The sequence below is a fragment of the Microtus ochrogaster genome, linkage group LG9, assembly GCF_000317375.1.
Source record: "Microtus ochrogaster isolate Prairie Vole_2 linkage group LG9, MicOch1.0, whole genome shotgun sequence".
Taxonomy (NCBI): Eukaryota; Metazoa; Chordata; class Mammalia; order Rodentia; family Cricetidae; genus Microtus; species Microtus ochrogaster.
In genome coordinates, this window is record NC_022034.1 from 24,919,132 (window position 1) to 24,946,516 (window position 27,385).

The window sequence follows — 27,385 nt, forward strand, 5'->3', positions numbered from 1 at the left end:
GAAAAGAGATATTTTTAAGAACAGTTTTTGTTGGGGTTTTCTTGATTCTTAATGATGTTATTCAGTATTACTTAATTACTTATATGGAATATAATATTGGTTTCCTGGTCACCAAAAAAAGGTCATTTTCTAAAGAAAGACTGCCCAGCTGCTGGACACTGAGCTCCGAAGTGAGATGTTTTTCACACACACACACACACACACACACACACACACACACACAGCCCTTCTCAGACTCTTCTGTCCCACACACTTGAGGATTTGTTGAGGTGTACTGATCTCTGCTCAGCTGACAGCAGGAAAGAGCTGTGCTCTAAGCACTGAAGAACAGAATCTCACACTAGCTGATATTGACATAAATGCATCTAATTGTTCAGAGAGGTTTGCACAGACAGCGTGGATATACACATTACCAAATGCCCCCAAAATTCTCTCGCAAATCAAATCAGCTCCTCGTGTCATCTTGGGCCTCTGAGAAATGCGCTGAAAGTGCTCTTCGCCTCTCTGAGAAACATCCCGGGAAACGGTTTAAGGAAGTTCTTATTACAGCTGCTACAGGGAGAGAGCCAGGGCCTGGGAAGCGCTTGATAGTTACCCCCTTATTTCGGGCAGCGTATTCATTACGTCGTTTTACAGAAGAACACCTACTGAGCGGCCTGGTAATTGAGTGAAATGGCCGGTGTGAGTGAGGGGCCATGCCGAGACCCTGACTGTGCACGTGCGGTCAGGATGCTGCCCACCACTCTGTTCTACACTGCTTTTCCTCTGCCCTTGGGGAAAGAATTTCAGCAGCTTTTGTACCCGAGATGAGTTATACTTCTCCCAACAAATAATTCTTATGTGCCTTACAGAGTCACTGGGAACTGGAAGAGCAGTCAAGTGGCCCTAGATCTGGTTTAGTTCAGCAACCTGCATGTACAGTTCTTGTATGGGTGACTGTGGGAGTCACGTCTATCATCCTTGGGTCTACTCGGTCATCTGCTCTCTGCTCTCTTCGGTCCATTTCAGTCTAAAACTATCGCGTTGTAATCTGCCCTAACTTCTTCCTCTAACTGAGCGAGAACGTGAAAGTAAATAAAGGGATGGAGGCAAGTAGGGGTCCCTCCAGACACTGTGGGAGAACATTCTGCCCCTCTTCTCGGAGCACTTTTAATGGAACAAATTTGTCTTTCCAGATCCAAGTCTCCATGATGTTTGATGGCCAGTCGGCCGTTGAAGTGCACCCCAAAGTCAGCGTGGATGACCTGAAGGCCTTCACATCCATCAGCTTGTACATGAAGCCTCCTGCGAAGCGGCCAGAGCAGGCTGGGAGCTGGATAGCCGATCAGTTTGTCCTCTACCTCGGAAGCAAAGACGTAAGAGCATAGCAGAGGCTTTAAAGGAGATAGTGTTGGCCTCTGCCTCGAACAAAAATGTCCAAAAGAGCAAACAAATTTCCACTGTGGTAGTAAGGGCCAGAAATCATTTCAATGGCAGGATGCAAGCTGGGATTGAAGAACAAGGGATCCCAGGAGTAGGGGGCATGTTTAGGGGATTGCTTCCTGGCGGCACCCCGTCTCTAACTTGAGAGAATCTGGACAAAGCATTTGAAAGGCCTTTGGAGCAAATATACCCTTTGTTAATGCTGAATCCTACTTAAAGATGCAGACAGACTGGCTTTGTCAAGACACGTGGTCCCTAAGCTAACCTGACAATGCTGGAACACTTCCGGCAGTGATCGCATTCCCATGAGCCTTCAATAGCTCTCCCCTCTCCTCACCCTCCACCAACGTAGCAAGCACTTGGAGACACGGACAGCACACTCTGATGCAGTCCCAGGGAGGGTAGAAATGAGAGCAGATGCCATGAAGTCTGGCAGGGCCTGAAGTTGCTTGTGTACAGCAGCTCTTCAGACCTATGATTGCACTTTGCAGAAACAAAACAGATCATATCGTCTGTGTGGAATGTACTTATCAGTTTTATTTAAGTGATGTCTTGACATTTCAGGCTCAAAAAGAGTACATGGGTCTCGCAATCAAAAATGATAACCTGGTATACGTTTATAATTTGGGGAACGAAGATGTGGAAATTCCCCTGGACTCCAAGCCTGTCAGCTCCTGGCCTGCTTACTTTAGTATCGTCAAGATTGAGAGGTAAGGTGAATCCATGACAAGTGACTTATATGCGCATTTCCTTAGAAATCTATCTCTCTCTCTCTCTCTCTCTCTCTCTCTCTCTCTCTCTCTCACGCACACACACACACACACACACACACACACACACACACACACATAGTTTCTGTGGACGTAATAATTTTTCTTTCTTTTTCATCTTACTCTTTTTCTTCCACTATTCCTATATTTCTTCCCAAATACCTGAGTAAAACATAAATACCAGAAAAAATGATCACTTATAAAAATGATCACTGATTATTGGATGGCTTTACCTTGGCACAAGTTAAAATTTAAAATTACATCGTCCGTTTTCCTACTTTTTTTCCGTCGCAGATATTCTGTATGTGCACAACACTATGATACAATCAGACACCTGTTTTTTCTACTTAAACATATCTTTAATTAATTCATAAAAAGCATTACACTCTTCAATATATGACAAACATTTTAGGTCTTTCAAATGACCAGTAAGTAGAGCATAACCCACTAGTTCATTTGACTACAATGGAGGTATGCCTAGGCTAGTTTAAATCTTAAAGAAACTGTCATACGTTCAGTGCCGGTACAAATTCGTGTTGCTTTTTTCTCACAGATCTGTTCTCTCAATGGTAAGCTTTCATTAACATTTTGATATAATGAAAGTATTTTCTCCAAATGGCCAAGCTGAAGCGGGTGCCAACCCTTTCTCTCACCAGGGTAGGAAAACACGGAAAGGTGTTCCTGACAGTGCCCAGTCTCAGTAGCACGGCTGAAGAGAAATTTATTAAGAAGGGCGGGTTGTCAGAAGACGACTCCTTGCTGGATCTGGCCCCCGAGGACACTGTGTTTTACGTGGGCGGGGTGCCTGCGAACTTCAAGGTAAGCTATGGAACTGGCTGGCTTGGTGCAAATCTGCAATGGCTCCTTTTCAAATGTATAAACCCCAGATCACTGCGGGGGAGCAGGGGGTGAAGTCGGACACCACTTTAAGAGCTCAGTCCAATGGGTGCTCGAATTCTGGACCAGAATCTTTCTGTGAGTCTGATGTCTCAATCTAGTCTCTCCCACCCATATATGCAGTGTCTATTACTTTCAAGTTACAGCTGATGCTTGAAGATTAACTAGTGTCATTTTGAAATCAAAAGTCTTCACAAAAAAAGACATTCCAAAAACCCTGCAATGTCGTAATAACGTCTTGTGATGTCATTTTGTAGTATCATAATGTAAAGGTAATCTGCGACCAGTATGTTGGTACCTTCAATTTTCACTGGCTTGGATCTAGATTTCAGCATGGCCCATGGCAGTTTCAGATACTCTTACCTGAAATATAGAAGCACAGTATAAAACATATGAGATGAGAAAAGCTAAGACCTAAGGGAGAACAGGAGACCTGACGAACAGTGGAGAGAGGAAAGGCCCAAGAAGATAAGGAGTCCGTATCAGGCCTTCCATCCAAAGACTGTTGCTTACAGTTGTAGGCACATTGTTGACCTTCTCTTGAGAATTATTCTGTCTTTGTATGAGATCAGGAATACCCACCTCACAGAATCGGTGTGATAATTGGTTTCCATTGTGAATTTGTTGTTTAAGGTGAGTAGTATACAGAGCCCATACCCAATAAACACCGGTTCTCCACAAAGATAAGTGAAACCAACAAATAGCTGGTTTGTTTTTTTTTTTTTTTTTTTGATCTGGCATACTGATGCAAAGGCTTGTGCTGAGGGATGTTCTTGTCAACGGGCGGGTCCCTCGGGTTCCTGTTCCACAGTGTCTGCATGAAACATGACCTCAGGGGAATTGATCTTACTTCTCTGTTGCACAGCTTCCTGACAGCTTAAACCTGCCCAGCTACTCAGGCTGCCTGGAGCTGGCCACGCTGAACAATGATGTGATCAGTCTGTACAACTTCAAACACATCTATAATATGGATCCATCCAAGTCAGTGCCGTGCGCCAGGTAAGAGACCGTTAGGAGCGTGAATGCCTTTAGTAGTCAGGCAGGGCGGTGGACAGGACAAGCGTGTGCCATTGCACGGCTTCTCAAAACTTGTTTGGGAAAAGGATGTGTGAAGGTGTGTAAGTGCCAGGCTTGCAAAACGCACTTCTGTTTTCCTCTGCCATGGATGAGCATTGCAGCATTGAAATTCTTCATATATATATATATGTGTGTGTGTGTGTGTGTGTGTATATATATATGATGACATATACATATATGTGTATATATACTTGTATATATGTGAAGATGTTTAAATATATATATTTGATTTAAGAGTCTAAGGTCAGAGGTTTCCTTAAAGACTTCTACTATCCTAGTGTGTAGGGTGGAGAGGAATGTCTGGGACCAGCCTCGACAAAAACACTTCCTGCCAGGGTAGGGGCGTGGGGATTTAGAAATGTTAATAAAGAACATGAAGGTGCATAAAAAAATAATATAATGGAGAAACATAGAATAGTACCAGCGGGGAGTTCCAGTGAGTACTGAAATCATCTATGTTTAATTTCCAATTGCTTAAAATACCCCTGACCCAAAATACCAAAAGGTAGGAGTAAGACGAAAAAACAGCACTAACATGATACAAGAAAATGAGCAGACCAGTTGAAGGTCATGGGCTATATCTATAGTTAGACATTCTGCTGCTAGAACAAAACAAGTCATGCTCACACCCTAGACCAAAACATTCTGTGGGCAAACCACTCCCTGGTGGAATTCAATGCTATCTCCTTAAGGGAATCGGAACCTCAGTTGGATCCTTAGACTTTAGTTTGAGGTAAAAACATATCTACTTCTATATTCCTGAAATACAAGGTCTGTGTATTAGCCACACTTGCTTGAGAGAGCAGAACTCTCTGATTTAAATCTAGGTGGGACCTTTGTTTGAGGTAGGAACACAATAACTTTGAAGGAATCGAGGTAAGTTCAACCCCTCTGACATTTGGTCAAGGTGGAAATAGGCTCACATTTTTGAGCCTCCACAGAAAAAACTCATTAAAAATACCTCATCTCTTCCCTGTGAACAACAGAGCTTCCCTTGCGTGCCATCAGGACAGGGAAAGATCTTCTGAGAATGGGTTCAAGGGTCTCACTTGAGAAGCATAACCAAACCTGTAACATTTGTGTGACCCTGTGCTCCATTTCAGGGATAAACTGGCCTTCACTCAGAGTCGAGCTGCCAGCTACTTCTTTGATGGCTCAAGTTATGCTGTGGTGAGAGACATCACAAGGAGAGGGAAATTTGGCCAGGTGACTCGCTTTGACATAGAAGTTCGGACACCAGCCGACAATGGCCTTGTGCTTCTGATGGTCAACGGGGTGAGTACAAACGGAAGTCCTCCTTATTCCCCTTTATTTATTTTCTTTGCTCTCTGATATTCATTTTTCTTGGGACTGCACCCACACACACAAAGTTACACCTGTATGCCGTGCCATCAAAATGAATAGCTAGTTCAGAAAGGAAAATTGGATTTATTTTTCTCCAGGGAAGTTATGACAGCATTAAATAGAAGCAGTCCTGAGATGCACTTCTCTACATTTCAATTTCAATATATATTAAATATACCCTTTCATAAGAAAAAACTTGGAAAAAATTCAGCACCAAGATATAGTATATATTAAGATATTTCTCCTTATACTTGCTATAGATGAGGCAAATGTAGACATAAGCATGTCATGAAACACTCAAAAATCATAATAAAAATAATAAAACATTAAATACAAATGTAAATATAAATATTTTAAATAAAATGTAATTTATTCTCATTTACTAATAATATAGAAACCTAAACTCGCTAAAAAAAATCTTATTAATAATAATATTAGTGAGAATGATGTAATAAAATGTGCTAAGTATTTCTGAATTTCTTTTTTTACTCTTTGTGATACAGTGATTCAAGAATGACATCCTAATCCAGTTTTTTCATTACTGTTTTATTAACTGTCAGAACTAGATAGAATTCCTCCCCCAAATATGTGTGTATACATGTATATGTATACATGTATATACATATATATGAGACATATATTATTAGTTGTGTCTGCTAAGTCATATATTTTTTTAAGTTTCCTGTTCTACCTGGCCCAGCTAATCTTAGCTATTTGGCTAGTTCATTTTCTGTCCCCATGTCAGGGCTTCTGAGCAAATCAAATACTATATTATCTTGGAAACTTTAGTAAAACTGCTCCAAATCACTAAACATCTTCTTTTAAAGATATTTTAACAGATTAGAAATCTTTTCTCATAAAAAATATTTTGAAAGTACAAATATGACTTAATCCTGTGACCAGAAGCTGAAGCTTTTCACCAGACGATCAATTGTACTGTGATTTTGTGTGGCAATATAAAATTGCTGCTGCTTAAAATATAAATATATATTCCAAAGATTGGAAAATAGTACAGATGTAAAAGTATTTACAAAGAAAAAACACAAAATAAGAAACACAAATCGTATCAACTAATGGGATTTACTGTGGTGTTTGCATACACACACAAATCAGACACTGGTTATCTTTACCCACCTTTCTTAGTACCACTCTCCCTCTCTAGAACCTGATGGGAGTTTTTCATAGGTTGTGCATTCACGTTTCCATCACCAAAATCACTTAACAATAGAAAAATACTCCCAAAATGTCCTCAAACAACTATTTATCTATAGCATACTTTCTGAGAAAAAGAGGAAGGAGGAAGGGAGAGAGAGACCATACTACTTTCTAATCCATTGTTATCATTCCCTTTATCTTGAGGTGACATATCAACTGTGTTTCTTGAAAGATCCAAGTTTCATGCTGCTTAAAGTCATTCACCATTACATATAAAGTTAAGCAATTTCAAACAATACCTTTCATAACTAATAAAATGTCATTTAAGTTGTCAGTATTGTCAAAACTTCACAGGAAGTAACCAGTATCCTGTCCCAAAATATTTGTATATTACTCCTCATCTCAGTACAGAATGATTGTCAAAATTCTGGTTTTAAATAAATAAACCCCCACAAGGAGGACACCTTGGGCCCTTCAGTTCAGGAAGTCTGTGAAAGTCTGGTGCAACGATGAAGTGAAGACCCAGGGCCAATAATCTATATCAAAGATCACTTTCTTTCTATATTTCAGTTGGGGTTTGTTTTTTTTTTCTGGTGGAGTTGTTTTGTTTTTGTTTTTGGTTTTTCAAGACAAGTTTTTTCTGTGTAGTCTGGCTGTTCTGGAACTCACTTTGTAAAATAGCTTGGCATCAAACTCAGAAATCTACCTGTCTCTGCCTCCCAAGTGCTGGGAGTAAGGCATGCACCACCATCACCCAGTTACTTCAGATTTTTTAAGGATGTAAATAAAAGTTAAGACCTTTTTCCCCAACCCCAGGGATTGTTTCCCATGTCAAGAAATAAACAAACTTCAAACTTTGTGTAGAATGAAGATTTTACCATGATACTTCATTTTTTAAATTTATTCAATTCTTGTATCAATGAATTATCGTCTGAAATGAGAAAACCCAACCATCAAGTTATTTGACAGCTGCTGAATTATGTATATTCTTTAACATCATCTGGCCCAAGTACATTCTAATTGCATCTTCATTTAATGCAAATCTAGTGGCTCAAAATAATACGGAAAAGTTCTTCTTTTTCCTGTATCCGTATTGGTTGGCACTTTGAAGGAATTCTTTAGTCTACCTTGGAATGATTTTTTCAGTATTACCAGTTTCATCCTCAAATGAATACAATTGTATCTTTGGGACTATTATATTTTTAAAAGTTGCTTAATGACCAGGCAGGTTTTTTTTAAAAAAAAAAAAAGTGTGGTACTTTGTCTTGGAGAATTAAGGGTCAGTAACGTGACTTATTTTTCCATGCCGTGGTTTGTTGAGTAACATAAAAACAAAAAAAGATAGGTATTTTAAAGTTTGTAAAAATATTAGTGCTTTTAGTAATCTGTAAGAAATAAATGCTGATGGGAACATAATTGTCATTTTCCTTATTATAAGAATTTCATGAGACTATTCTTCAAGGAATTTAATTAATAAAGAATTTTAATATCATTTCTCAAACTCAGCTACATCTGCTCCACTGTCCTAACAGTGGATGCTCCTGTCTTACAGTTGCTTTCTCTCTGCAGAGCATGTTTTTCAGCCTGGAAATGCGCAATGGCTACCTACATGTGTTCTATGACTTTGGATTCAGCAACGGCCCTGTACATCTTGAAGACACATTGAAAAAAGCCAAGATTAATGATGCAAGATACCATGAGGTACTGTCATTGCACTTTGGGTGTGTTTGGGTTTCGATCCTTATATCTGTGTATCTGACCAGGTGGCCAAATACCGTGAGCGGGATAGCAAATTATTATAGTCACATCTGAAGTACAGTTGATATGCCCTCATCTACTCCGCCCCAGGAAAACAAGGGGTGGAATTTCTAACAAACGAGTCAGTGGAAGTCCCCTTGTCATTAAAAGGGGTTCATTGACCAAAAGTCTCTTATTAATCTTAAATGTCTTGATTACAATAACAGACTGACAAAATGCTGTGCATATGTGTGTGTGTGTGGTCTGTTGAACATGTCAGGATTCCGATACATAGCCCTTATTATTTATACTTTGAGCCTCATTAATATAAAGAGGTAATATAAGTAAATACAAAATTTTCTCTTGAATTTGGGTCTCTAGAATGTAGCCATGCTAGTGAGTCCCTTCATGAAGAGGATCCCAGAACTAGATTCATTAGTCTTCAACCATATTTATAGTCTGCAGAAAATATCCTTCTTCTACATCTTCAACTACTTTAAGTACATAATCTAATAAGACATATAAAAGATGTAATGTCTCCTAAGTTGGATCCAAATGCAGTTGTTAGCCAGCTGTTTTTCCTTCTCAGTTCTTTCGTGACTTTCAATAAAACAAGGACTTGACTGTTCGTCTGACCAGCATTTTTGCAGATTCACCAAAACTACTCACTGTCATTTAAACAATAATTTCTGTATTTATTTTTACAAACCCAGTACTTCACAATAATATACAAATGGTGCAAAAAACTGACACTTTGGTACCATGCATTCTACAACCCAGAAAGCACCTGCTTAGGCTATAGTGGCGCTGCCCAGGGGCTAGAGAGAATGGAAAATGAGGAGTTGCCCAATGTATAGGAAGTTTTTGTTATGGTACATGAATATATTTTAGAGATCTGCTAAATAACACAATGCTATTACAAATACCAATAATTAGAATGTGTTGCTGGACATGTAATTCAGTGGTAGAGCTCTGTCCTAGCAAGTTTCAGGCTTGCTATTTTAAACACTCGTATAGCTATAGTCATACACATTCATGTACCCACAGAAGATTTGGGCTCCATTCCCAGCACCACAAAAGAAAAAAAAAACTTACTATTGAGAGGATAGATCTCATAATACATGTCTTACACACACCCCACAAGGGAGTGTTATGAAGCAATGAAACTTTAAGAAATATTAGATATTGCTCATTTGATTGGGCTGGTGGCATAGTGGGTGTTTTCATAAGTCCAAACTTAAAAAATTATGTTACTTCTCAAAATATGTGCAGTTTTGTAATCAAGGATGTCTTAACGAAGCTTTTTGTTTTTTAAGAAAAGATAGATGAAAAAAATAAGACTTGTAGAAAAATTGAGCCTGTGCTAGTTATTTTTCCCAAAAAGGGACCCTTCCTTAGGAAACATAAACTGTTCATTTACATTACAGAAAAGCCATCATTCTCATATTTGTGACTAAAAGGGAAAATCTATTCCCTATCTTGTGAACAAACAAGAACACTGGTGGTTGCAACCAGGCTAGTTAAAATACGTTAAAATGTTCTTTAAAAAACAAAACTAATTGTTAAAGAACCTTACAATGCATCCTTTCTTCCAGATCTCAATCATTTACCACAATGACAAGAAAATGATTTTGGTAGTTGACAGACGACATGTCAAGAGCATGGACAACGAAAAGAAGAAAATACCTTTCACAGACATCTACATTGGGGGTGCCCCCCAAGAAGTTTTGCAATCCAGGTAGAGCCCTCTTGTCACGTAGCTTTTCACTGCTAATAATATACTAATGAGTATTCGATACCCAGTGGTCCCATGACAAGCTTGAGCATCCTTGCTTGCTGCCTTTGCACACCTACATAGGTATAGACAAATGTATCCATCGACCTGCAGGCCACCTACAGCCAGCCCTTTGACACCCTTAAATCACCATGTGTGTAACTTACTCATGTCATTAGTATAACAGTACTTTTAGAACATAGTCTCCTGCAATATTTCTCAAGAAGAGAAAGAGTAGAAGATAACATATCATGTGGAGATGAAACAGCGTATATATTTTCACTTCTTATTTAGTCTTTTTTTTTTTTGTGGCACACACCTTTAATTCCAGTAGCCATGCAGACCAGGCAGTGGTGGCACACACCTTTAATTCCAGTAGCCACGCTAGTTTACTGTAGAAACTGAGCTGTAGTGGTGCATGCCTTCAATCCCAGAACTAGAGAGGACTATAAAATGGGAGGAGACAGCTCTCAGTCTCAGTCTCGTTCTGAGATTCCTGGAGGCAGGATCGCCATTTTCAGACTGAGGTAGATGTAAGAGTCAGTGGCTGGCTGCTTTGTTTTTCAGGTTTTCAGGTTGAGCCCCAATCTCTGTTTCTGGGGGAGGGGGTTGTTTGTTTGTTTGTTTGTTTAAGGCTTTCTGTGAAGCTTAATTGATTTTTTTTATTTTTTATTTTTTTTATTAAATTTATTTATTTATTAAGGGTTTCTGCCTCCTCCCCGCCACTGCCTCCCATTTCCCTCCCCCTACCCCAATCAAGTCCCTCTCCCTCATCAGCTTGAAGAGCAACAAGGGTTCCCTGACCTGTGGGAAGTCCAAGGACCGCCCACCTCCATCCAGGTTTAGTAAGTTGAGCATCCAAACTGCCTAGGCTCCCACAAAGCCAGTACATGCAGTAGGATCAAAAACCCATTGCCATTGTTCTTGAGTTCTCAGTAGTCCTCATTGTCCGCTATGTTCAGCAAGTCCGGTTTTATCCCATGCTTTTTCAGACCCAGGCCAGCTGGCCTTGGTAAATTCCCAAAAAAACATCCCCATTGTCTCAGTGTGTGGGTGCACCCCTCGAGGTCCTGAGTTCCTTGCTCGTGCTCCCCCTCCTTCTGCTCCTGATTTGGACCTTGAGATTTCTGTCCGGTGCTCCAATGTGGGTCTCTGTCTCTGTCTCCTTTCATCGCCTGATGAAGGTTAATATTCAGGAGGATGCCTATGAACTCACAAGTATCTGACAGTATGTCCATTCTTGCGGGTACCCAAGAGTCCATGGTTTGTGTGCACTGACACATTGTCCTACTGTATTCAACAATTCAGCTCTTTCTATGCATTAAATTCATAGAAACAGAACTAGAGAGATGGCTCAGTGATTAAAAGCACTGGCCACTCTTCCAGAGGACCTGGATTTGTTTCCCCACACCCACAGGGCTCCTCACAACCATCTGTGACTCCAGTTCCAAGGGGATCCAACACCTTCTTCTGGCCTCCACAAGCCAGGCACATGGTGCATAGACACACACACAGGCAAAATACCCGCACATATAAAACTGAAATAAGTAAACCTCAAAATAAATAAATTCATAGAAACGGAGATCCTTAAAGCTTAAAAGCAGCTTTGAGATTATCCTGTATGGTGACTCTTGTTGGAGTAACCTGGAGAGCTTTATACATAAAGCCCCTTGCATACTTAAATTCTAACTACTCTGAAGTCAGGCCCAAGCATTTAAAGAATGAAAAAAAAAGTCCCCTACTTAAGCAAGAACTGATGATGGAATCCACCCCTCATCTAACCAAAACACCCTTCTCTATTAGCATTTACTTCTCTGTTACTATTACTTCTATTACTTCTGAGTAAATTTAGTGCTGTATAAATGTTTACCTCAGAAGGCTATACACATTTATTACTTGAGAAGGCAATATGTGTGTATTAATATTTCCATTGTTATAAAGTTCTTATTTATCTTGAGTCCAATCCTTTCATGTTGCAAAGTACCATATCTGAAAGAGGCTCCCTACATTTTTTTTAAATTAAACAGCTTTCCAGTCCTCCAATGCTGTCCTGTGGGAACTTACCACTATGTCTGCCCGCTGGGTAATACACCCCTCCAGCTCTGACCTGTGGAGGAAGAACACAGCAGAGCCATTCATCCCCTGCATAGTTAACCCACTGTGATTTGGTCCAAACCACTTTGGCATTCATTCAGTACCAAGTGGCGTGTTCTTGGGCACCTCCTATATACCCAGCAAGACAGAAACTAAGTCGAGCACTGGACAAGAATGTCATCCCTGATCAGAAGGATAAGACGTCTCTTACTTCCACTTTTTAATGAAAATAGATGTTTTTCTTGCAATATATTCTGATGATAGTTTCCCCTCTTCCTTCTCCTCTCAATTCCTTCCCACCTCCCTTCCCATGCAGATTCACACCCTTCCTGTCTTTTGTTAGAAAACAAACAGGCATCTAAGGAATAATAAAATAAGATAAAGCAAAATCAAACAAACCAGAATAGGACAAAACAACCAAACAAGAAAAAGCACAAGAAATACATACAGATGCAGACACACGTGTGGGTGCCCACAGGAATCCCCTAAAAGTCACAAAGTCAGAAACCATGATAAATATACACAATGCACCTGTAAAGGTTTTTTTTTAAGTGCCCTGACTTAACATCATGAAACGAAGAACCTCCAACAATGTTGTTTAATTCATTTTGTGTTGGCCATCTACTGCTAGGCATGAGGCCATCCCTTAATAGTGGTTTGTTTCTTCAGTGGGATTCGCTTGGAAAAAAATCTTATTTTTCATTTGCTACCCCGATATCCAGTGGTTATCAACTGGAGATAGCTTCTGGGTTAGGAATAGGGGCTTGTGCCTATATCTCCTTTCAGCTCTGGGAACCCATCTGGTGCAGGCCTGTGCGGACCCTGGGACCCAGACCCCCAGTCTGGCATTCTCTAAGACCCATCTCTGCCTTTCCTTGATTAGACTATGCTACAAATAAGGCCAACCCCACTAGTAGAGGTCTGAAAACACGAGTTCAAGTCCTAACTTAGTAATTACAATGTAATTGCTTTTCTAATTCCAATAAAATTTCTGATAGCAGAGTATTTTTTTAATCTGTAATACATCAATCTCAAGACTCTAAAAAGAATAACTAGCATTTCCATCTGCATCGCTTGTTTGTTATAAAGATAGCAATTGACAATGTAAGCTAATTTTTTCAAAACTATAAAGAAGAAAGCAATTGTCTTGACTTGGAGCAAAGTCTGCTGCACACCAAGGTTTGACACAGCTCAACACAGCTGTGTGCTTATCAAAACAGAGCTTGAGAGTGGATGGTTTTTAAGCAGCTATGACGGTAAGCAAGCAGAGCTCTGAAGGGACTGTATGCAGTGCAGCATCATCAGCACAGCTGTGCCCATGAGGACTGCTTTCCTTTTCCAGGACCCTGAGAACACACCTTCCCCTAGATATCAACTTCAGGGGATGCATGAAGGGCTTCCAGTTCCAAAAGAAAGATTTCAATTTACTGGAGCAGACAGAAACCCTAGGAGTTGGTTACGGATGCCCAGAAGACTCTCTGGTAAGTACCATTAAGCCAAGAGCTCTTTCAGGGGTTAAACATCACTTTTGACAGTGAGATCAACCTCCTCTGCTTCGCTGGGTTCCTTTCTGCTGCCAGGAGAAAGAAAACTCATCAAACTAGAAAGGCTTGTGGGACTCTCCTATCACCTGTGCAGCTGCACCAGCCTCCAGTGGATGGGGTATCCACAGCCTGCAGAGGCTGCTCAGACGCTGGTGGTCACTCGGGTGTAAGAAATGGGAAAGCAGAAGTCCAGCTGCTGTAGGAACATGGGAAGAAAGCTAGCGTGCCTGAATTCCAGCAGAAACCAAATTCAAACACCAACTGCTTCCCCGGCAGCAAGACTCTTTGTATGTGAAAACTGACATAAACGTCCGTAAGTGCCAAAAAAAATACTATGTGTACCTTTTCTCATACAGATATCTCGCAGAGCATATTTCAACGGGCAAAGTTTTATTGCTTCAACTCAGAAAATATCTTTCTTTGATGGCTTCGAAGGAGGTTTCAATTTCCGAACATTACAGCCAAATGGGTTACTGTTCTACTATGCTTCAGGGGTAAGTACTTGTTTCCCTCTTAGGATATTCTGTGTAGCTGTTTTGTCTATCAGAAACAAGTTTCATGCAAGTTGAAAGTGAATTTTGATTCAGATTTTAGCTCACAAATACACAGAGACTATCAGATGCTAGATATGCAATACACATATTTTTAATACATTATTAATTCTTTGAAAATTTTATACAATGTATTTCATTATAGTCTCTCTCTCTCTCTCTCTCTCTCTCTCTCTCTCTCTCTCTCTCTCTCTCACACACACACACACACACACACATTTGTTTTTTCCCCTAATTCCTCCTGCTTCATCCCACCTCCCTCCCTCCCTAAACCCAACTAATGTCCTTTTTTCCTATACATAAAAAAAAAATCCTTCACTCGGCCTCTCCACGCTGTGGTCACCACCATCAGAGCAGAGATACCAGATATGTGTGGTGTTAGTGAGATTGGCCAGGATCCCCGAAGATGGAGGGCCCTCTGTCCATGTTAAGGGACCACAGTACTGGGGAAGCGATCTGCTCCCAGAAATTTATGTCTGCAGCTTCAATTGCCAACATTGTTAAAAGTTCTCTTGGGCCAGTTGGCTTGGATAAAATGTTGGTGGATGATATTGGTGATGTGACCATTACTAATGACCCAACATCCAGGTCTGCCTTGTGCTTCCCATGTACTCCTGGGTATGAGGCCAGCCACTGGAACACTGTTGACCCACAGAGGCCATACCCTTTAAGAAAACTAACTCCCTCCTGCAGAAGCCATCAACAGACCGCACTTCCACAGTTGGGGTGGGGTTCACGAACCCCTTCTTCTCCTGCTAGAATGTTGACTGGCTTGATGTTTCACAGGCCCTGTTGAGGCCACCACAGGTGCCTGCGCTCAGGAGTGTAGATGACACTTTGGCTCCAGACTTCCCAATCTCTGGCTCTTTACACCCCCTTTCCCCTGGTGGTCCATGAATCTCATGGGGAGGGTGTGACAGAAATGTCCCATGAACTTATACTCTGAAAACTCTGATTAGTCGTAAGCTCCTGGGTTGACTGCCATCCACTGCACAATGAAACTTCTCTGATGATATCTGAGAACTGTACTATTCTCTGGGTACTGAGATAAAAATTTAGAGGGCAGTTAGAAACTATGTCTGCTTAGCAGAGTGATAGTAGTAAGTTCACCCTGGGGCCTGTGAGCTTCCCAACCAGAGGTTCTTAGCCAGGTCAACAGTACTAGGCATGTGTTTGCTTCTATAGACCAGGCCTTAAATCCCAAAAGACAGCAATTGATTACATCCATAACACTCATGCCACTATTGCAACCATAGACATATCTTAGTGTGGAATTCAGTCCTGTCCCTCAGGAGCTGATGGGTAGAATTCAAAGAATCCATAGACTCAATTGTGGAAAACTGTATCTTTATTTTCTCCAACTGAAATAACATTTTCAAACCACAGTCGTATTAGCACTACCTCTAACTTTATCATTAAAGAAAACTACACATATTTTTCACTTGACATTACAGTTGGAGCAGACATTTGAAATTATCATTTTTTGTTCATTTCTACTAGTCAAATATAGAAGCTGTCAGGTCTATTAAATCTATTAGTTGATGTCTTTATATGGAAGAGTACTACTATACATCACAAACTTCTTATTTGACCATTTTGAGAGCACTATTTCAATGTAGTAGATCTTCTTCGTATTCATGTTTATTTTGTCTTAAACATTTTAGGTTATTGCTTTGTGAAAGAAACCACATATATCTACAACCTGCCAAAAGCATCCATGGCACCATAATAACAATAGCCTCTGCATGTAAGAACAAACACATTAGTGATTTAGTTTATAAATTAGAAGAAAGTTGCACTCTTCTTTGCCCTTGAGTTTACAATAGGATACTCAAGCTCAGTTTACAAAACTTCAGCCAAAAATAAAAGACTGGGTTTGTGGCTCAGTGACAGAGAGCTGGCCTACCCTGTGTGATGCCCACTTCAATCTTCATTCCCGTGAAAATAAAGCTCTGTAGAGGTTTGGTGATGCTAAGATTCAGCCGATACATCTCTGCCTATACCACAGTTTTTGAAAGCAAATTTTGCTATTTACAATTACCTGTATCTGCCACCTTTTAAAAATTTGTCTCTGTTGTATATATTGGGAGATTTAACATGTGCATGTACACACGGGTGTTTGTGCATGTTGAGGTCAAAGGACAACCTCAGGTGTCATGCTTCCTCAAGTGCCATTTGCCTTGGACTTGTTTGGTTTTGTTTTTGTAAAGGAGTCCCTCACTGGCAGAGTGGCCAGTGAGCCCCAGAAATCTGCCAGTCTCCATCTGCCCAGGGCTGGGATTACAAGTATAAGCTACCATGCCCAGCTGTTTGCATGGGTTCTGGGGATCAAATGGGCTCTTCATGCTTGTACAACAAACTCTTTGTAGACTGATGAATCTCCCCTAGCTCTGTCATTTTTATTTTCAATGTAGTTTAGATCAGTAGCATCCGTGTGGATTTACAGAAAGCATTTTGTACAACTTTTGCCCTCAACGCTTGTCTCCAAGTACCCTCGTCCGTCAAATTATTTTCTGTCACTGTCGGCGGTTTTGGTGTGCAGTTGGGGTTTATGGACTGACAGCTGACTTTAAAAGTAAGTGTACATGTAAGGAAAGGAAAACCACGTTATCATCCACCAGTGTTTTGAAATGAGCAGTAAGCAAATTCAGAAAACAAGCAACTTCTGCTTCTTGAAAGGTCTCTTCTATCTCGATGAATCAAATAAGTGAAACGTTTTAAAAAAAAACATACTAGTGAATTAAGTCCAGCCTCTTCATCTACTTGCATCCTCCAGGAGGCTGAAATGCTCTCTTTCAAGGGGATCAATGAGAGCAATGTGATAGAAATGCTTAGATTAGGAAAGTATTGAGACAAAGTCATCTCTTGGCATGACATAACCACCAAAGGGTTTCAGCTCAAAATGTGGGAGTATCTTTTTTCCATTGAAATATATGTGTGGTGGGAATGGGGAGGGAGAGAGAGAGAGAGACTACAAGAGACTACAAATATATTCTACCATGTATATCCTACCATGAATACCTATCGTGTATATCCTACCATGAATACCTATCGTGTATATCCTACCATGTGTTGAGGTCAAAGCACAGCTCTTAGGCATACATTGTCACCTTCCTCCACCTTGTTTGGAGACAGCTCTCTCTTGGTTTTCCAGGTCCATGTGTACTCCAGGTTTGCAAACTCCTATCGACACTTTCTCTCTCACCAGAGCAGTACTGTACTGCATATGCATGCTACTGGATCTGGTTTTTACATGGCTTCTGGGCTTCTGAATTTAGGTCATCAGGCTTTCCGGGCAAGCACATTCATCTACTGAGCCAGCCCTAAACCACATCTACTTTTACAAGCCGCATTAATTTAGGCAAAAGTGTTTAGTCATTGCTAGTCACAGAAATTATCCTATCAGCAAATTTTTTGCGCACTGTGTGTTCTTTTAAGCAATGCTATCAAGTGGGTTTTGAAAACATGTCCAGTTTTTATCCTGAGAGCCCTACTTGAATACATGTGCTTGTATTTCAGTCTGATGTGTTTTCCATCTCTTTGGACAATGGGACCGTCGTCATGGAAGTAAAGAAGACCAAGGTTATGTCGGCAGACAATCATTACCATGATGGGCTACCCCACTTCGTCATTGCCTCCGTCTCACCCACAAGGTATAGCTCCTCCCTTCCTATACTTCCCAGCAGGATCTCCCTTTCCAGGATGTGCTTCTGTCAGCAGTACTGTAGCTTCTAGGCTGTACCGTTGCTTTTCTAGTGTTCCAAAAGTAATGGAAGGAACAGCTTACCTTCTTCCCAAAAACGTACTATTCATTTTCAAGAGATACCAAAGACACCATCAGAAAGTTGCTTAACCAATCCAGACACTTTGGGAGGGGGCTGTCAATAAAAAGATCCGTTTTCATCTCTGTGCTGGCAGTGCACACCAAGGACTGAGCAAATAGAGTTTTTCACATAGAAGGGGTTCAGCCAATACTGGTTGTGTTTAGATTTTTCAATCTAAACAGTAAAGGGTGTTACATTTATGATCACATTTTTAAAAGCTCTAGGTTCATCTTTAACATATATATTACTGGGATTTCTTTTTCATAAAACAAAATGTTTTGAAATTTAAAAAAAAAACCTCTGTTGGAGACTGCAGCTGCCCTGACTCTTTGTGTAGAATATTCCCATCAGAAGTAAACGGTGGGACAGTGTCTGCAGACTCTGCTTCTCATGATTAGCCCCTACTGTGCTGGCCAATGAAACTGACCTCAGGTACATGTGACGACTGCCAGAGGTGGGCTCTGGTTCTCCCTAAAAAACTCTCGGCCCGGAGATTTAAATTCCAACCTCGGTTTGGAGAACCCATCTTACACATAGGCATGTGTAGTCATTTCCTCCTGGACCTCCTGAGGAATCTGTCTTTTCATGAAGGAGACATTCCATTCTGCCCTGTGAGAAAACCTGGATGTCTGGTGAAAAGTCATGTTTGGGTGAGATGTGCCGTGTATAAAACCTCTCTCCTTTGCAGATATGAACTGGTAGTAGACAAAAGCCAACGGATTGAGACTCTTACAGGCAAAAAAGCGGAGCAGATTCAAACAAGCGAGAAGAAGTTCTACTTTGGTGGCTCACCCATTAGTCCTCAATATGCTAATTTCACCGGATGCATAAGCAATGCCTACTTTACCAGGTATACTAATTTTTAACCAACGAATGGACCTGACGGATATTGATCAATACAGTAGTGAAATGTTTACACTAGTAAAATTGATAATTATGAAATTTACGATCCTTACCAGATAGCAATTAAAAGTTCATGCGCTTGAGCAACTGACATACTTAGGATTGTAAGTCTCTTGACCTTTGATTCCTGTATTGCTGTGGCTAAACAAGCCTTCATTTCTTCACCTGAAAAACAGAGATAACAAGAGCACCTGCTTGGTAGGCTTGTCACAGAAATTTACAAGACAATACATATTAAGGTACCTTGTTCAGCACCTGGTATATAACAAGATATAAATATGATATGCACTTTATTTTGTGCTGGCTATTAATAGGAAACTACAGGTAAGCATTCTGAAATCCTTGTTCGAAGTTCAAGGTCTTCTTAATTTAACGCCTGGCTTTAAACAAAGTCACTGATCTAGATCCTTAAGAGACAACAGAGGCTCTGAGGCTATAAGACAAGCAAGGGAGAAACTGAACACAGAAGAAGGGACACAGGCATGGTCCTTGTCACTCGGTGTATAGAGGAAAGGACAGCTGTCAGCCAGAATGTGAAATGCCCAAAAAACAGTGTTAGTTGACTGTTAGGCTTCCTGTTAAGATAGGTTAGGATCTAGCACACGAACTCAATATACACACATCTACATTCCCACCACTGCAGGGTTTTGCCATAGCTCTCATTACGTAGTGACAGACAGCATTTTTAGGATGATTTTCTTCCTCTTACACGCAGGCTGGATAGAGATGTGGAGGTGGAAGATTTCCAGCGTTATTCCGAAAAGGTCCACACTTCACTTTACGAGTGTCCCATTGAGTCTTCGCCATTGCTTCTCCTTCACAAGAAAGGAAGAAATTCCTCAAAGCCTAAAACAAATAAGCAGGTAACCAACCGCTAGCACTGTGCGGAACCCACAGTGGCCCTCGCGCTGTGTACTTACAATCCCAGACGCGGTTGCGCTGTAGACCCTGCTCTCGCTGACGCATGCGCCCAGGTGGAAAGAGGGGTTGGGTAGCAGCAGATGGCCCAGCTTGTAGCATGTACTGCCCCAGGGATTGCTCTCAAAGGAGCAGAGTCTGCTGTTTACTTCCAATCCTAATGGTTTTGCATTAAAGGTGATCAAAATAGCTCTGCTCTTAGCAGTGTGCGTGTGTGTTTAATATTTAGAACTATAACTGTCTACTATAATCTACTTTCAGCAATAATTTTCAGCCTTTGTCTTAGTCATGAAAATCATTAAAGTTTATTTTACCATAACACAAATAATAAAATCCCAGAGACAGATATTGGGGTTCATGCTAAAGATCAGAAAAGCAAAGCAACCAAGCCACTAGAGAGCTCTAACCTCTACCAAGGCTCAGACAAAGGGGTGACCCCGTCCTCAGAGTGACTGCAAACTGCAATGCTCTCCACCAGACTTCAGACTACAATGAGCTCCTGTCTCCTTCTGCCTTGTATACCTCTCTCCACCCAGCCATATCACTCCTGTCTCCACCTCGCTAGTGCTGGGGTTAAAGGCATGTGACCCCAGAGGGCTGGGAACACTTCGTGTGAGTTATTTCTCTTTTTAGACGTGCAATCTCACGTAGCCCAGGGTAGCCTTGAGTCCTGAGATTAAAGGTGTGTGCCACCACTCTCTGGCCTCTGGTGGCTTGGCTCTGCACTCTGATCTCCAGGCAAGCTTTATCTATTAAAATCGGGATAAAATATTACTACATTTTATCTTCTCAACCTTTGTGTTCCTCCCCCCACATGCACAGGTGGATGTGAGCGGCCCATTCGTTAAACAATGAACTGTGAAATTTCACCTCTGACCGCCGTTCTTTCTTATTTACTCGAGCACATGATTTGGTTCTGTTACAAACGAGAGCCCTGGTCCCTTCCCATTCTCTCCGTCTAATATTCCCCCGCTCCCTCTTTGGTGCCGGTTCAGCAAAGCTCCGTCAGTGCTCCTGCTCCTGCACCAGCTTCCACACATGGCTCCTGGCTTCTACTTTGCCCCCTTACCATCTGTTCTTGGCACAGCATCCAGACCCCTATGCGTGCACACTGTCTCGGGCACTCATGAAAGTGCCCCCGGCCCCAGTGCACTCAGCAGAACTCCCGAGTCCCTACAGTTCCCGATAGGTCCTGTGTTATTAACACCCTGTTGTTCTGTTCATCTCATCGTGCTCATTTGCACGCTCACATATTCTCCTCCCCCACCAGCCCATTACCAAAACTGGCCACATTAACCACCCCCTCTCCTTTAAAATTTTTATCCAGTCTTTCCTGTCTCCACTTCCTCTCTTCTCTCAGATATCTGCACAATTTCTCTGGATGCCTATTCAATACCACAGCCTATCTACTGCCTCTGACCAGATTATCCATATTTTTGCCTTTTCTGGTTGTTCTTAATCCCATGGTGAGAAAATGTAGCTAAGATTCATGTAAATTATAAGGATGTGTCAATAGCTACCAAGAAAAACTGGCCATCTTTGTTTTAAATGAATGTTTGTTTGATTGTTAGAGACAGGGGCTGTCCTGGAACTCACTTTGTAGTCCTGAACTCATAAAAATCTGCCTACCTCTTCCTCCCAAAAGTGCTGAGTAAAGTCATGTGCCACCCAGCCCTGGTTTGAATTTTTAACAAGCCTGCATTAAAGGGTTTAGATTGTAAGCAGAAGTTTATGTCCTGCCAGTAGCTCCCAAATAAACACATTGAGGCTTAATATTAATTATAAATGTTCAGCTGGTAGCTCAGGCTTGTTACTAGCTAACTCTTATGCTGTGGGCTAATGCTCTTATGCACTGTAAAGATTCATCACTTGTATTAGTTAAATAGAATGCTGATTGGCCAGTAGCCAGGCAGGAAGTATTGGCAGGGCAACCAGACTAAAAGAATTCTGGAAAGAGGAAAGGAGAGATGCAGTTATCAACCAGACACAGAGGAAGCAGAATGAGAATGCCTCACTAATAAAAGTTACCAAGCCACATAGCTAAACCTACACAAAAATTATGGGTTAATTTAAGTTGTAAGAGCTAATTGATAATAAGCCTGAGCTAATAGGCCAAACAGTTTATAATTAATATAAGCTTCTGTGTGCTTCTTTGGGACTGAACAGCTGTAGGACTGTATGGGACAGAAACTTCCATCTACACTCTTACACTAAAATTAATACATAATTCTTATCTATATTTAATCACGTGACTTGGTACTTTTCTCAGTACAGCATTCTCATCTTGTTTCTCTGTGTTGACTTGAGACTCTGACTCTGCCCTTTTCCTTCCCATCATTTAGTTTGGCTACCCTGCCTATACTTCCTGCCTGGCTACTGGCCAATCAGCGTTTTATTGTACCAAACTGAGTGACAAATCTTTATAATGTAAAAGAAGATTATTCCACAGCTTTGGATTAGAATAATTTACTTTCACATTCACTTCCTCTGAGTGCATAGTTGAATAAAATTTTAGAATAGATTCCAAGAGATAGAATTACTGGATTAAGACAAATCACATTTTCAAAGAGGTAACGCTAATTTTATGTTTCCTCACAGGTACTTGAAAATACCTGTCAAAAAAAGAAAAAAAAAAACAACTATGTTCCATGCTTAAAGTTTTTTTTCAAAGTTTTAAGATGAACTGGGAAATTTTCATTTGTAACATAACAGTGTGTTCACTGATAGGGTCACTGTGCCAGCCATTCTTTTCTGAGAACTGACTCCCTACACACCCTGTAAGTCCTGTGGTTCAGGATTGTGACACCCACTCCCTGGATATAGGTGATCGGACCAGTATGTATGCCCTTAACTGAGAAGGCCTATGAAATCCTCTTCCTTGGGAAGGAACCTAGAAAAACCAGCCTGTTCTGATTGACTACAGATATGTAAGCCTTAGAGCAGATGTGTACAGAGAAAGGAGCTTTCTAGAAAGAATAAAAGCCAGAAAACTAACCTGAAAGGAAAAGAGAGAGTGAGAGCAAGAATAAGGAAAAGAGGAGAGAGAGAGAGAGAGAGAGAGAGAGAGAGAGAGAGAGAGAGAGAGAGAGAAATGGAGTTGGTGTTGGTTTTGATTTTGGTTTTTTTAACGTGTGTAGGTCTGACACTTCACCAGGAATTAGGGAGAAGGGAAATGATTGCACTCAATATAACTGAACCCCTTGCCAGGCTTTCCAGCCCTCCCTGCTGCCAAACATCTCCCTGTCAGCTTCCTGAGTGGGTCAGATCTGGCCACTCCCTACTTTAAAGCCTTTTTGGCTCCGCATTGCCTAAAAGCAAAACTCTACCCATCATTTAAAGACCTTTCTCTCTGTCACCAACCTGATTCCCAGTTTCTTTTTATAGACCTGCCTCTCCAAATTATCAGCTCTTAAACATCAACTATCGTCTCTCACCTTTCTAGTCCCTACCACATGGCACCCACAGAATGCCCACCAAATGGCACCCACATGGTGCCCACCACATAGCACCCACATGGTGCCCACCACATAGCACCCACAGGGTGCCCATCACATAGCACCCACAGAGTTCCCACCATATAGCAACCACAGAGTGTCCACTACATAGCACCCACAGAATGCATGTAGGAACATTGATTTCTTTCATCTTCACCTCTACTCATCCAATAAATGTTTGCTTTAAATAGTGAATAAACTATTACATACTTGATTTTCTCTACACTTTTATTTTGCCTCAGAAATAAAGATGACATTATAATTAAATATTAGTCAATAGTTTCACAACACTACATTTTTGCATCAGTGGGGCAATTTAAAAGGCCCAACAGATCATCAAAGAAAAGAATTCTATTCTAAAATGTTCTTCTATATTGATTCGGTCAAATAAAATTTCATTATACAGCCTGTTGCTAAAAAAATAACCCTAAATATTTTCAAGATTTTTAAAGATCTATTTATTTTATATGTATGAATGTTCTGGGTGTGTGCATGTCTGTGCACCATGTACGTGTCTGGTACCCCAGGACATCAGAAGAGGTCATCAGATCTCTTGGAACTGGAGCGAATGACTGCTGTAAGCTGCCGTGTGGATACTGGGAACCAAACCCAGGTCTTCTGGAAGTGAAGCCAGTGCTCTTAACCACTAGCCTGTCTCTCCAGCCCCGATATCTTAACATTTTACACAGCATATATGAGCAATACTATGTGTTAATGTGATGCTGTGTGGCTACATGGAGATTTTATTGATTGATTATCTCAGGGTTATTTTATTGCCAGCTTTCCCATTGGTCACTGTTATTTAGGATATTTAATTAATTTGAGCGCTAGAGCAGTTATCTCTAAAGTTGCACTTGCATGCTGGTTTGCAGTCACAGACTAGAATTCTGGGTCTGCTATCATGCCATGTGGTTACTGTTGCTGTCGCTTGTTTATGGTGCTACAAGGAAACGTAGCCTGATTGTTCTTGAACAGAAAACTCACAAGGAATAGCCACTTTGCAAATTTTGTATTCTTATTAAGGATAAAGACGTTACATGTTAAATTTTGTTACCAGTTTCAGAACTGTCGTCTCTCCACTTCACTCGTTTCCTACAGGGAAAGAAAAATAAGGATGAACCTCCTGCCTGGGATCCTATTGGCCTGAAGTTTCTAGAACAGAAGGCTCCAAGAGACTCTCACTGCCACCTCTCCAACAGCCCCAGAGCAATAGAACATGCCTACCAGTACGGAGGCACAGCCAACAGCCGCCAAGAATTTGAACATGTACAAGGAGACTTTGGTGAAAAGTAAAGGAGTGCACTGTCCTTCTAGAAGCTTTGTGCCATGCTCCATCCTTATTTGTCATGGGCTCCTTTCTCCTACCCTTTCCTTCTATGTCGTCTTAATCCTGGTGTGTGTGTGTGTGTGTGTGTGTGTGTGTGTGTAAGTATATGCTAAACAACACTTGATTCTTGCTTTCCAAGAAACTGCTCACACTTTCCCTCCCAGTGGAAGGCACATGGAGCAGCATCCTCACAGTTTACCAAGGCCGTTCCAAAAAGAGGCCTCTTAACCAGGGAAAGGCCAGAATGGCCCATCAGCAGATTTGATATCGCCTTCCCTTCCCCACTTAAATTGCATGCAGATTATGAATGAGGATGCACCCAAATGTTCGTGTACATCTGTGGCCCTTCAGCTGCCTCAAACCCCATCTTTGCAAATCTCTAATGACTCCCTGTTATTAAAGATTCATTTTCATAGTGTTTATGTACACAGCAGGCAAAATCTGCATTCTCATATGCTTCATGAAGGAGACTTAATAAACGGGCCTTACCCACCCTTGGAGCTAAAGTTCTAGGCAGATTTCTTCACACACATTTTCCACCCCCTTGGGTGGCTGCTTTTGACATGTGATATTTGTTCATAGTATAGACTCTATACCCTTCTACTGGGAGGAACCTTAGTCTGTGATTTGTGTAGGATATAAACAATATCTCTGTGAAATTTTCTCTCTGCATATTAATTACTCATGGCAATTTATCCACAGAGATAAGTTAATTTAACATATTGGCTTTTAGTGTTCACTAATTTTATTAGATAGGATTCTCGAGAGCAGTGGTTCTCAACCTGTGGGTCAAGACCCCTTTCACAGGGGTCACCTAACACTGTCGAAAACCAGATATTTGAATTATGGTTCATAACAGTAGCAAAATTACAGTTATGAAGCAACAACAAAAATAACTTTATAGTTGGGGGTCACCACAACTGAGGAACTGTATTAAAGGGTCCCAGCCTTAGGAAGGTTGAAAAGCACCGCTCTAAAGAAGCTGATAGAATGAATATATAGAGATAAAAAGAGGATTTGTCAGAGTGACTTACAGGCTGCCGTCTGACTAGTAAAACAATAGCAGTCTCCCAACAGAAAGGCGAAGAACCCAGTAATTGTTCTACCCATGAGGCTAGGTATCTCAGCTGGTCTTTGACCTAAGTCACAGCCCCAAAGCAGTAGGTTCTACTACGCACAAAGGAATTATCTCAGCAACAGGGCAGATGAGCTTGTCAGCAAGGCTGATGGCGAGCAAGGAAAGAACAAAAGCTTCCTTCTTCCGTGTCCTGGTCTATCAGCAGTCTCCCAACAGTGTGACCCAGATTCGTGGGGGGTTTTCTGACCTCAGAAGATTCAGATCTAGGGTGGATCTCCCGCCTCAAATAATCCAGCCAAGAAAAATCCCTCACAGATGTGCCCAGCTGGTTGGATTCTAGTTAATTCCAGATGTGGTCAAATTGACAAGATTAGCCATCACATTAATCTTCATAGCAAGACACCATAAGATCTATAAACAAGATAAGACTGTGTGAAATGTCTAACAGACCTGTAGAGAAAGTAAAGATTTACATGTGTGGGATCCTCTGTGCCTGAAATTTCTAGAATAGGTCTCGAGGAGAATTAGCATTTTTGAAGTAACCATGCCTACCCAAGAAAACTCATTAGCTTGTAGCCAGGGATAACTTGAATGAAGCTATTTGCAACTAGATAGAATGACTATTCTTTCTTGGACTGCATTGCTTTGGAGTGTTATGTTGACCTATTCTTCTCAGTCTTCCCTTACACATGGTGACTTCACTCTTCCTTTACCAGATCTCAGTTTTCCATTCGTCTGAAGACCCGGTCCTCACACGGGATGATTTTCTATGTCTCAGACCAGGAAGAGGATGATTTCATGACTCTGTTCTTGGCTCATGGTCGCTTGGTCTTCATGTTTAATGTTGGCCACAAGAAACTGAAGATTAGAAGCCAGGAGAAATACAATGACGGATTATGGCATGATGTAAGTTGAGTGCAGAGACTGGTACTGTCAGCAAACATTGGCCACTGCCCTGGGGATTGCCGCTGATTCTATCCTACTGGCCTGATAGAAATAGCCACGTTAGGATTCTGAGGCTGGGCACCCGGAGTTCGATTTTAAGAGTTTAATAATTGTTTACTTTAAAAGTCTTGAACCACATATTTAGATAATCACAGGCTAAGTATAATTATCTCAACCAAAGTCCCAGTCATCAACATGAACTAAAGTTTGGTTTGTAATGATTTTTTTTTCCTTTTCCCCCACTTAACAGTAAGCTAAGTTTATAATTTTTGACAACTATTACTGACTTTCTTTCGAAAAGTAATCTGTGGGGGATATGAAGTGAGCAAACCCCTTGGGAGACAGGCTCTTCCGATGGGGAGTGCCTGATGACTGCGGTGGCCGTAGGAGTGGAATGGCAAGAGTACACTGCGCACCATGTGGTAGTTAACTCGAGAATGTGGTTTCTTGTAGAAGGCTTTCCTTTGGGCCGCCAGCTCACAAATAACGACACAGAGACTAATATTAATTATGGAAGCTCGGCCTCACCTT

At 41.1% G+C, this 27,385-nt stretch overlaps 1 protein-coding gene across 2 annotated transcripts in view; it reads left to right on the top strand.

Moving 5' to 3' along the window:
• Lama4 (laminin subunit alpha 4) overlaps positions 1-27,385 on the top strand; it is a 146,081-nt gene that overhangs the window by 106,034 nt on the left and 12,662 nt on the right. For both annotated transcript variants that reach the window (XM_005363528.3, XM_026787451.1), the window contains exons 19-32: positions 1,176-1,355; positions 1,987-2,132; positions 2,849-3,011; positions 3,955-4,088; positions 5,270-5,441; positions 8,235-8,366; positions 9,998-10,140; positions 13,613-13,751; positions 14,171-14,308; positions 17,885-18,018; positions 18,878-19,039; positions 19,808-19,955; positions 24,603-24,793; positions 26,626-26,815. In XM_005363528.3, the coding sequence (XP_005363585.1) occupies positions 1,176-1,355; positions 1,987-2,132; positions 2,849-3,011; positions 3,955-4,088; positions 5,270-5,441; positions 8,235-8,366; positions 9,998-10,140; positions 13,613-13,751; positions 14,171-14,308; positions 17,885-18,018; positions 18,878-19,039; positions 19,808-19,955; positions 24,603-24,793; positions 26,626-26,815 (2,172 nt within the window). The remainder of the gene's footprint in view (positions 1-1,175; positions 1,356-1,986; positions 2,133-2,848; positions 3,012-3,954; positions 4,089-5,269; positions 5,442-8,234; positions 8,367-9,997; positions 10,141-13,612; positions 13,752-14,170; positions 14,309-17,884; positions 18,019-18,877; positions 19,040-19,807; positions 19,956-24,602; positions 24,794-26,625; positions 26,816-27,385) is intronic.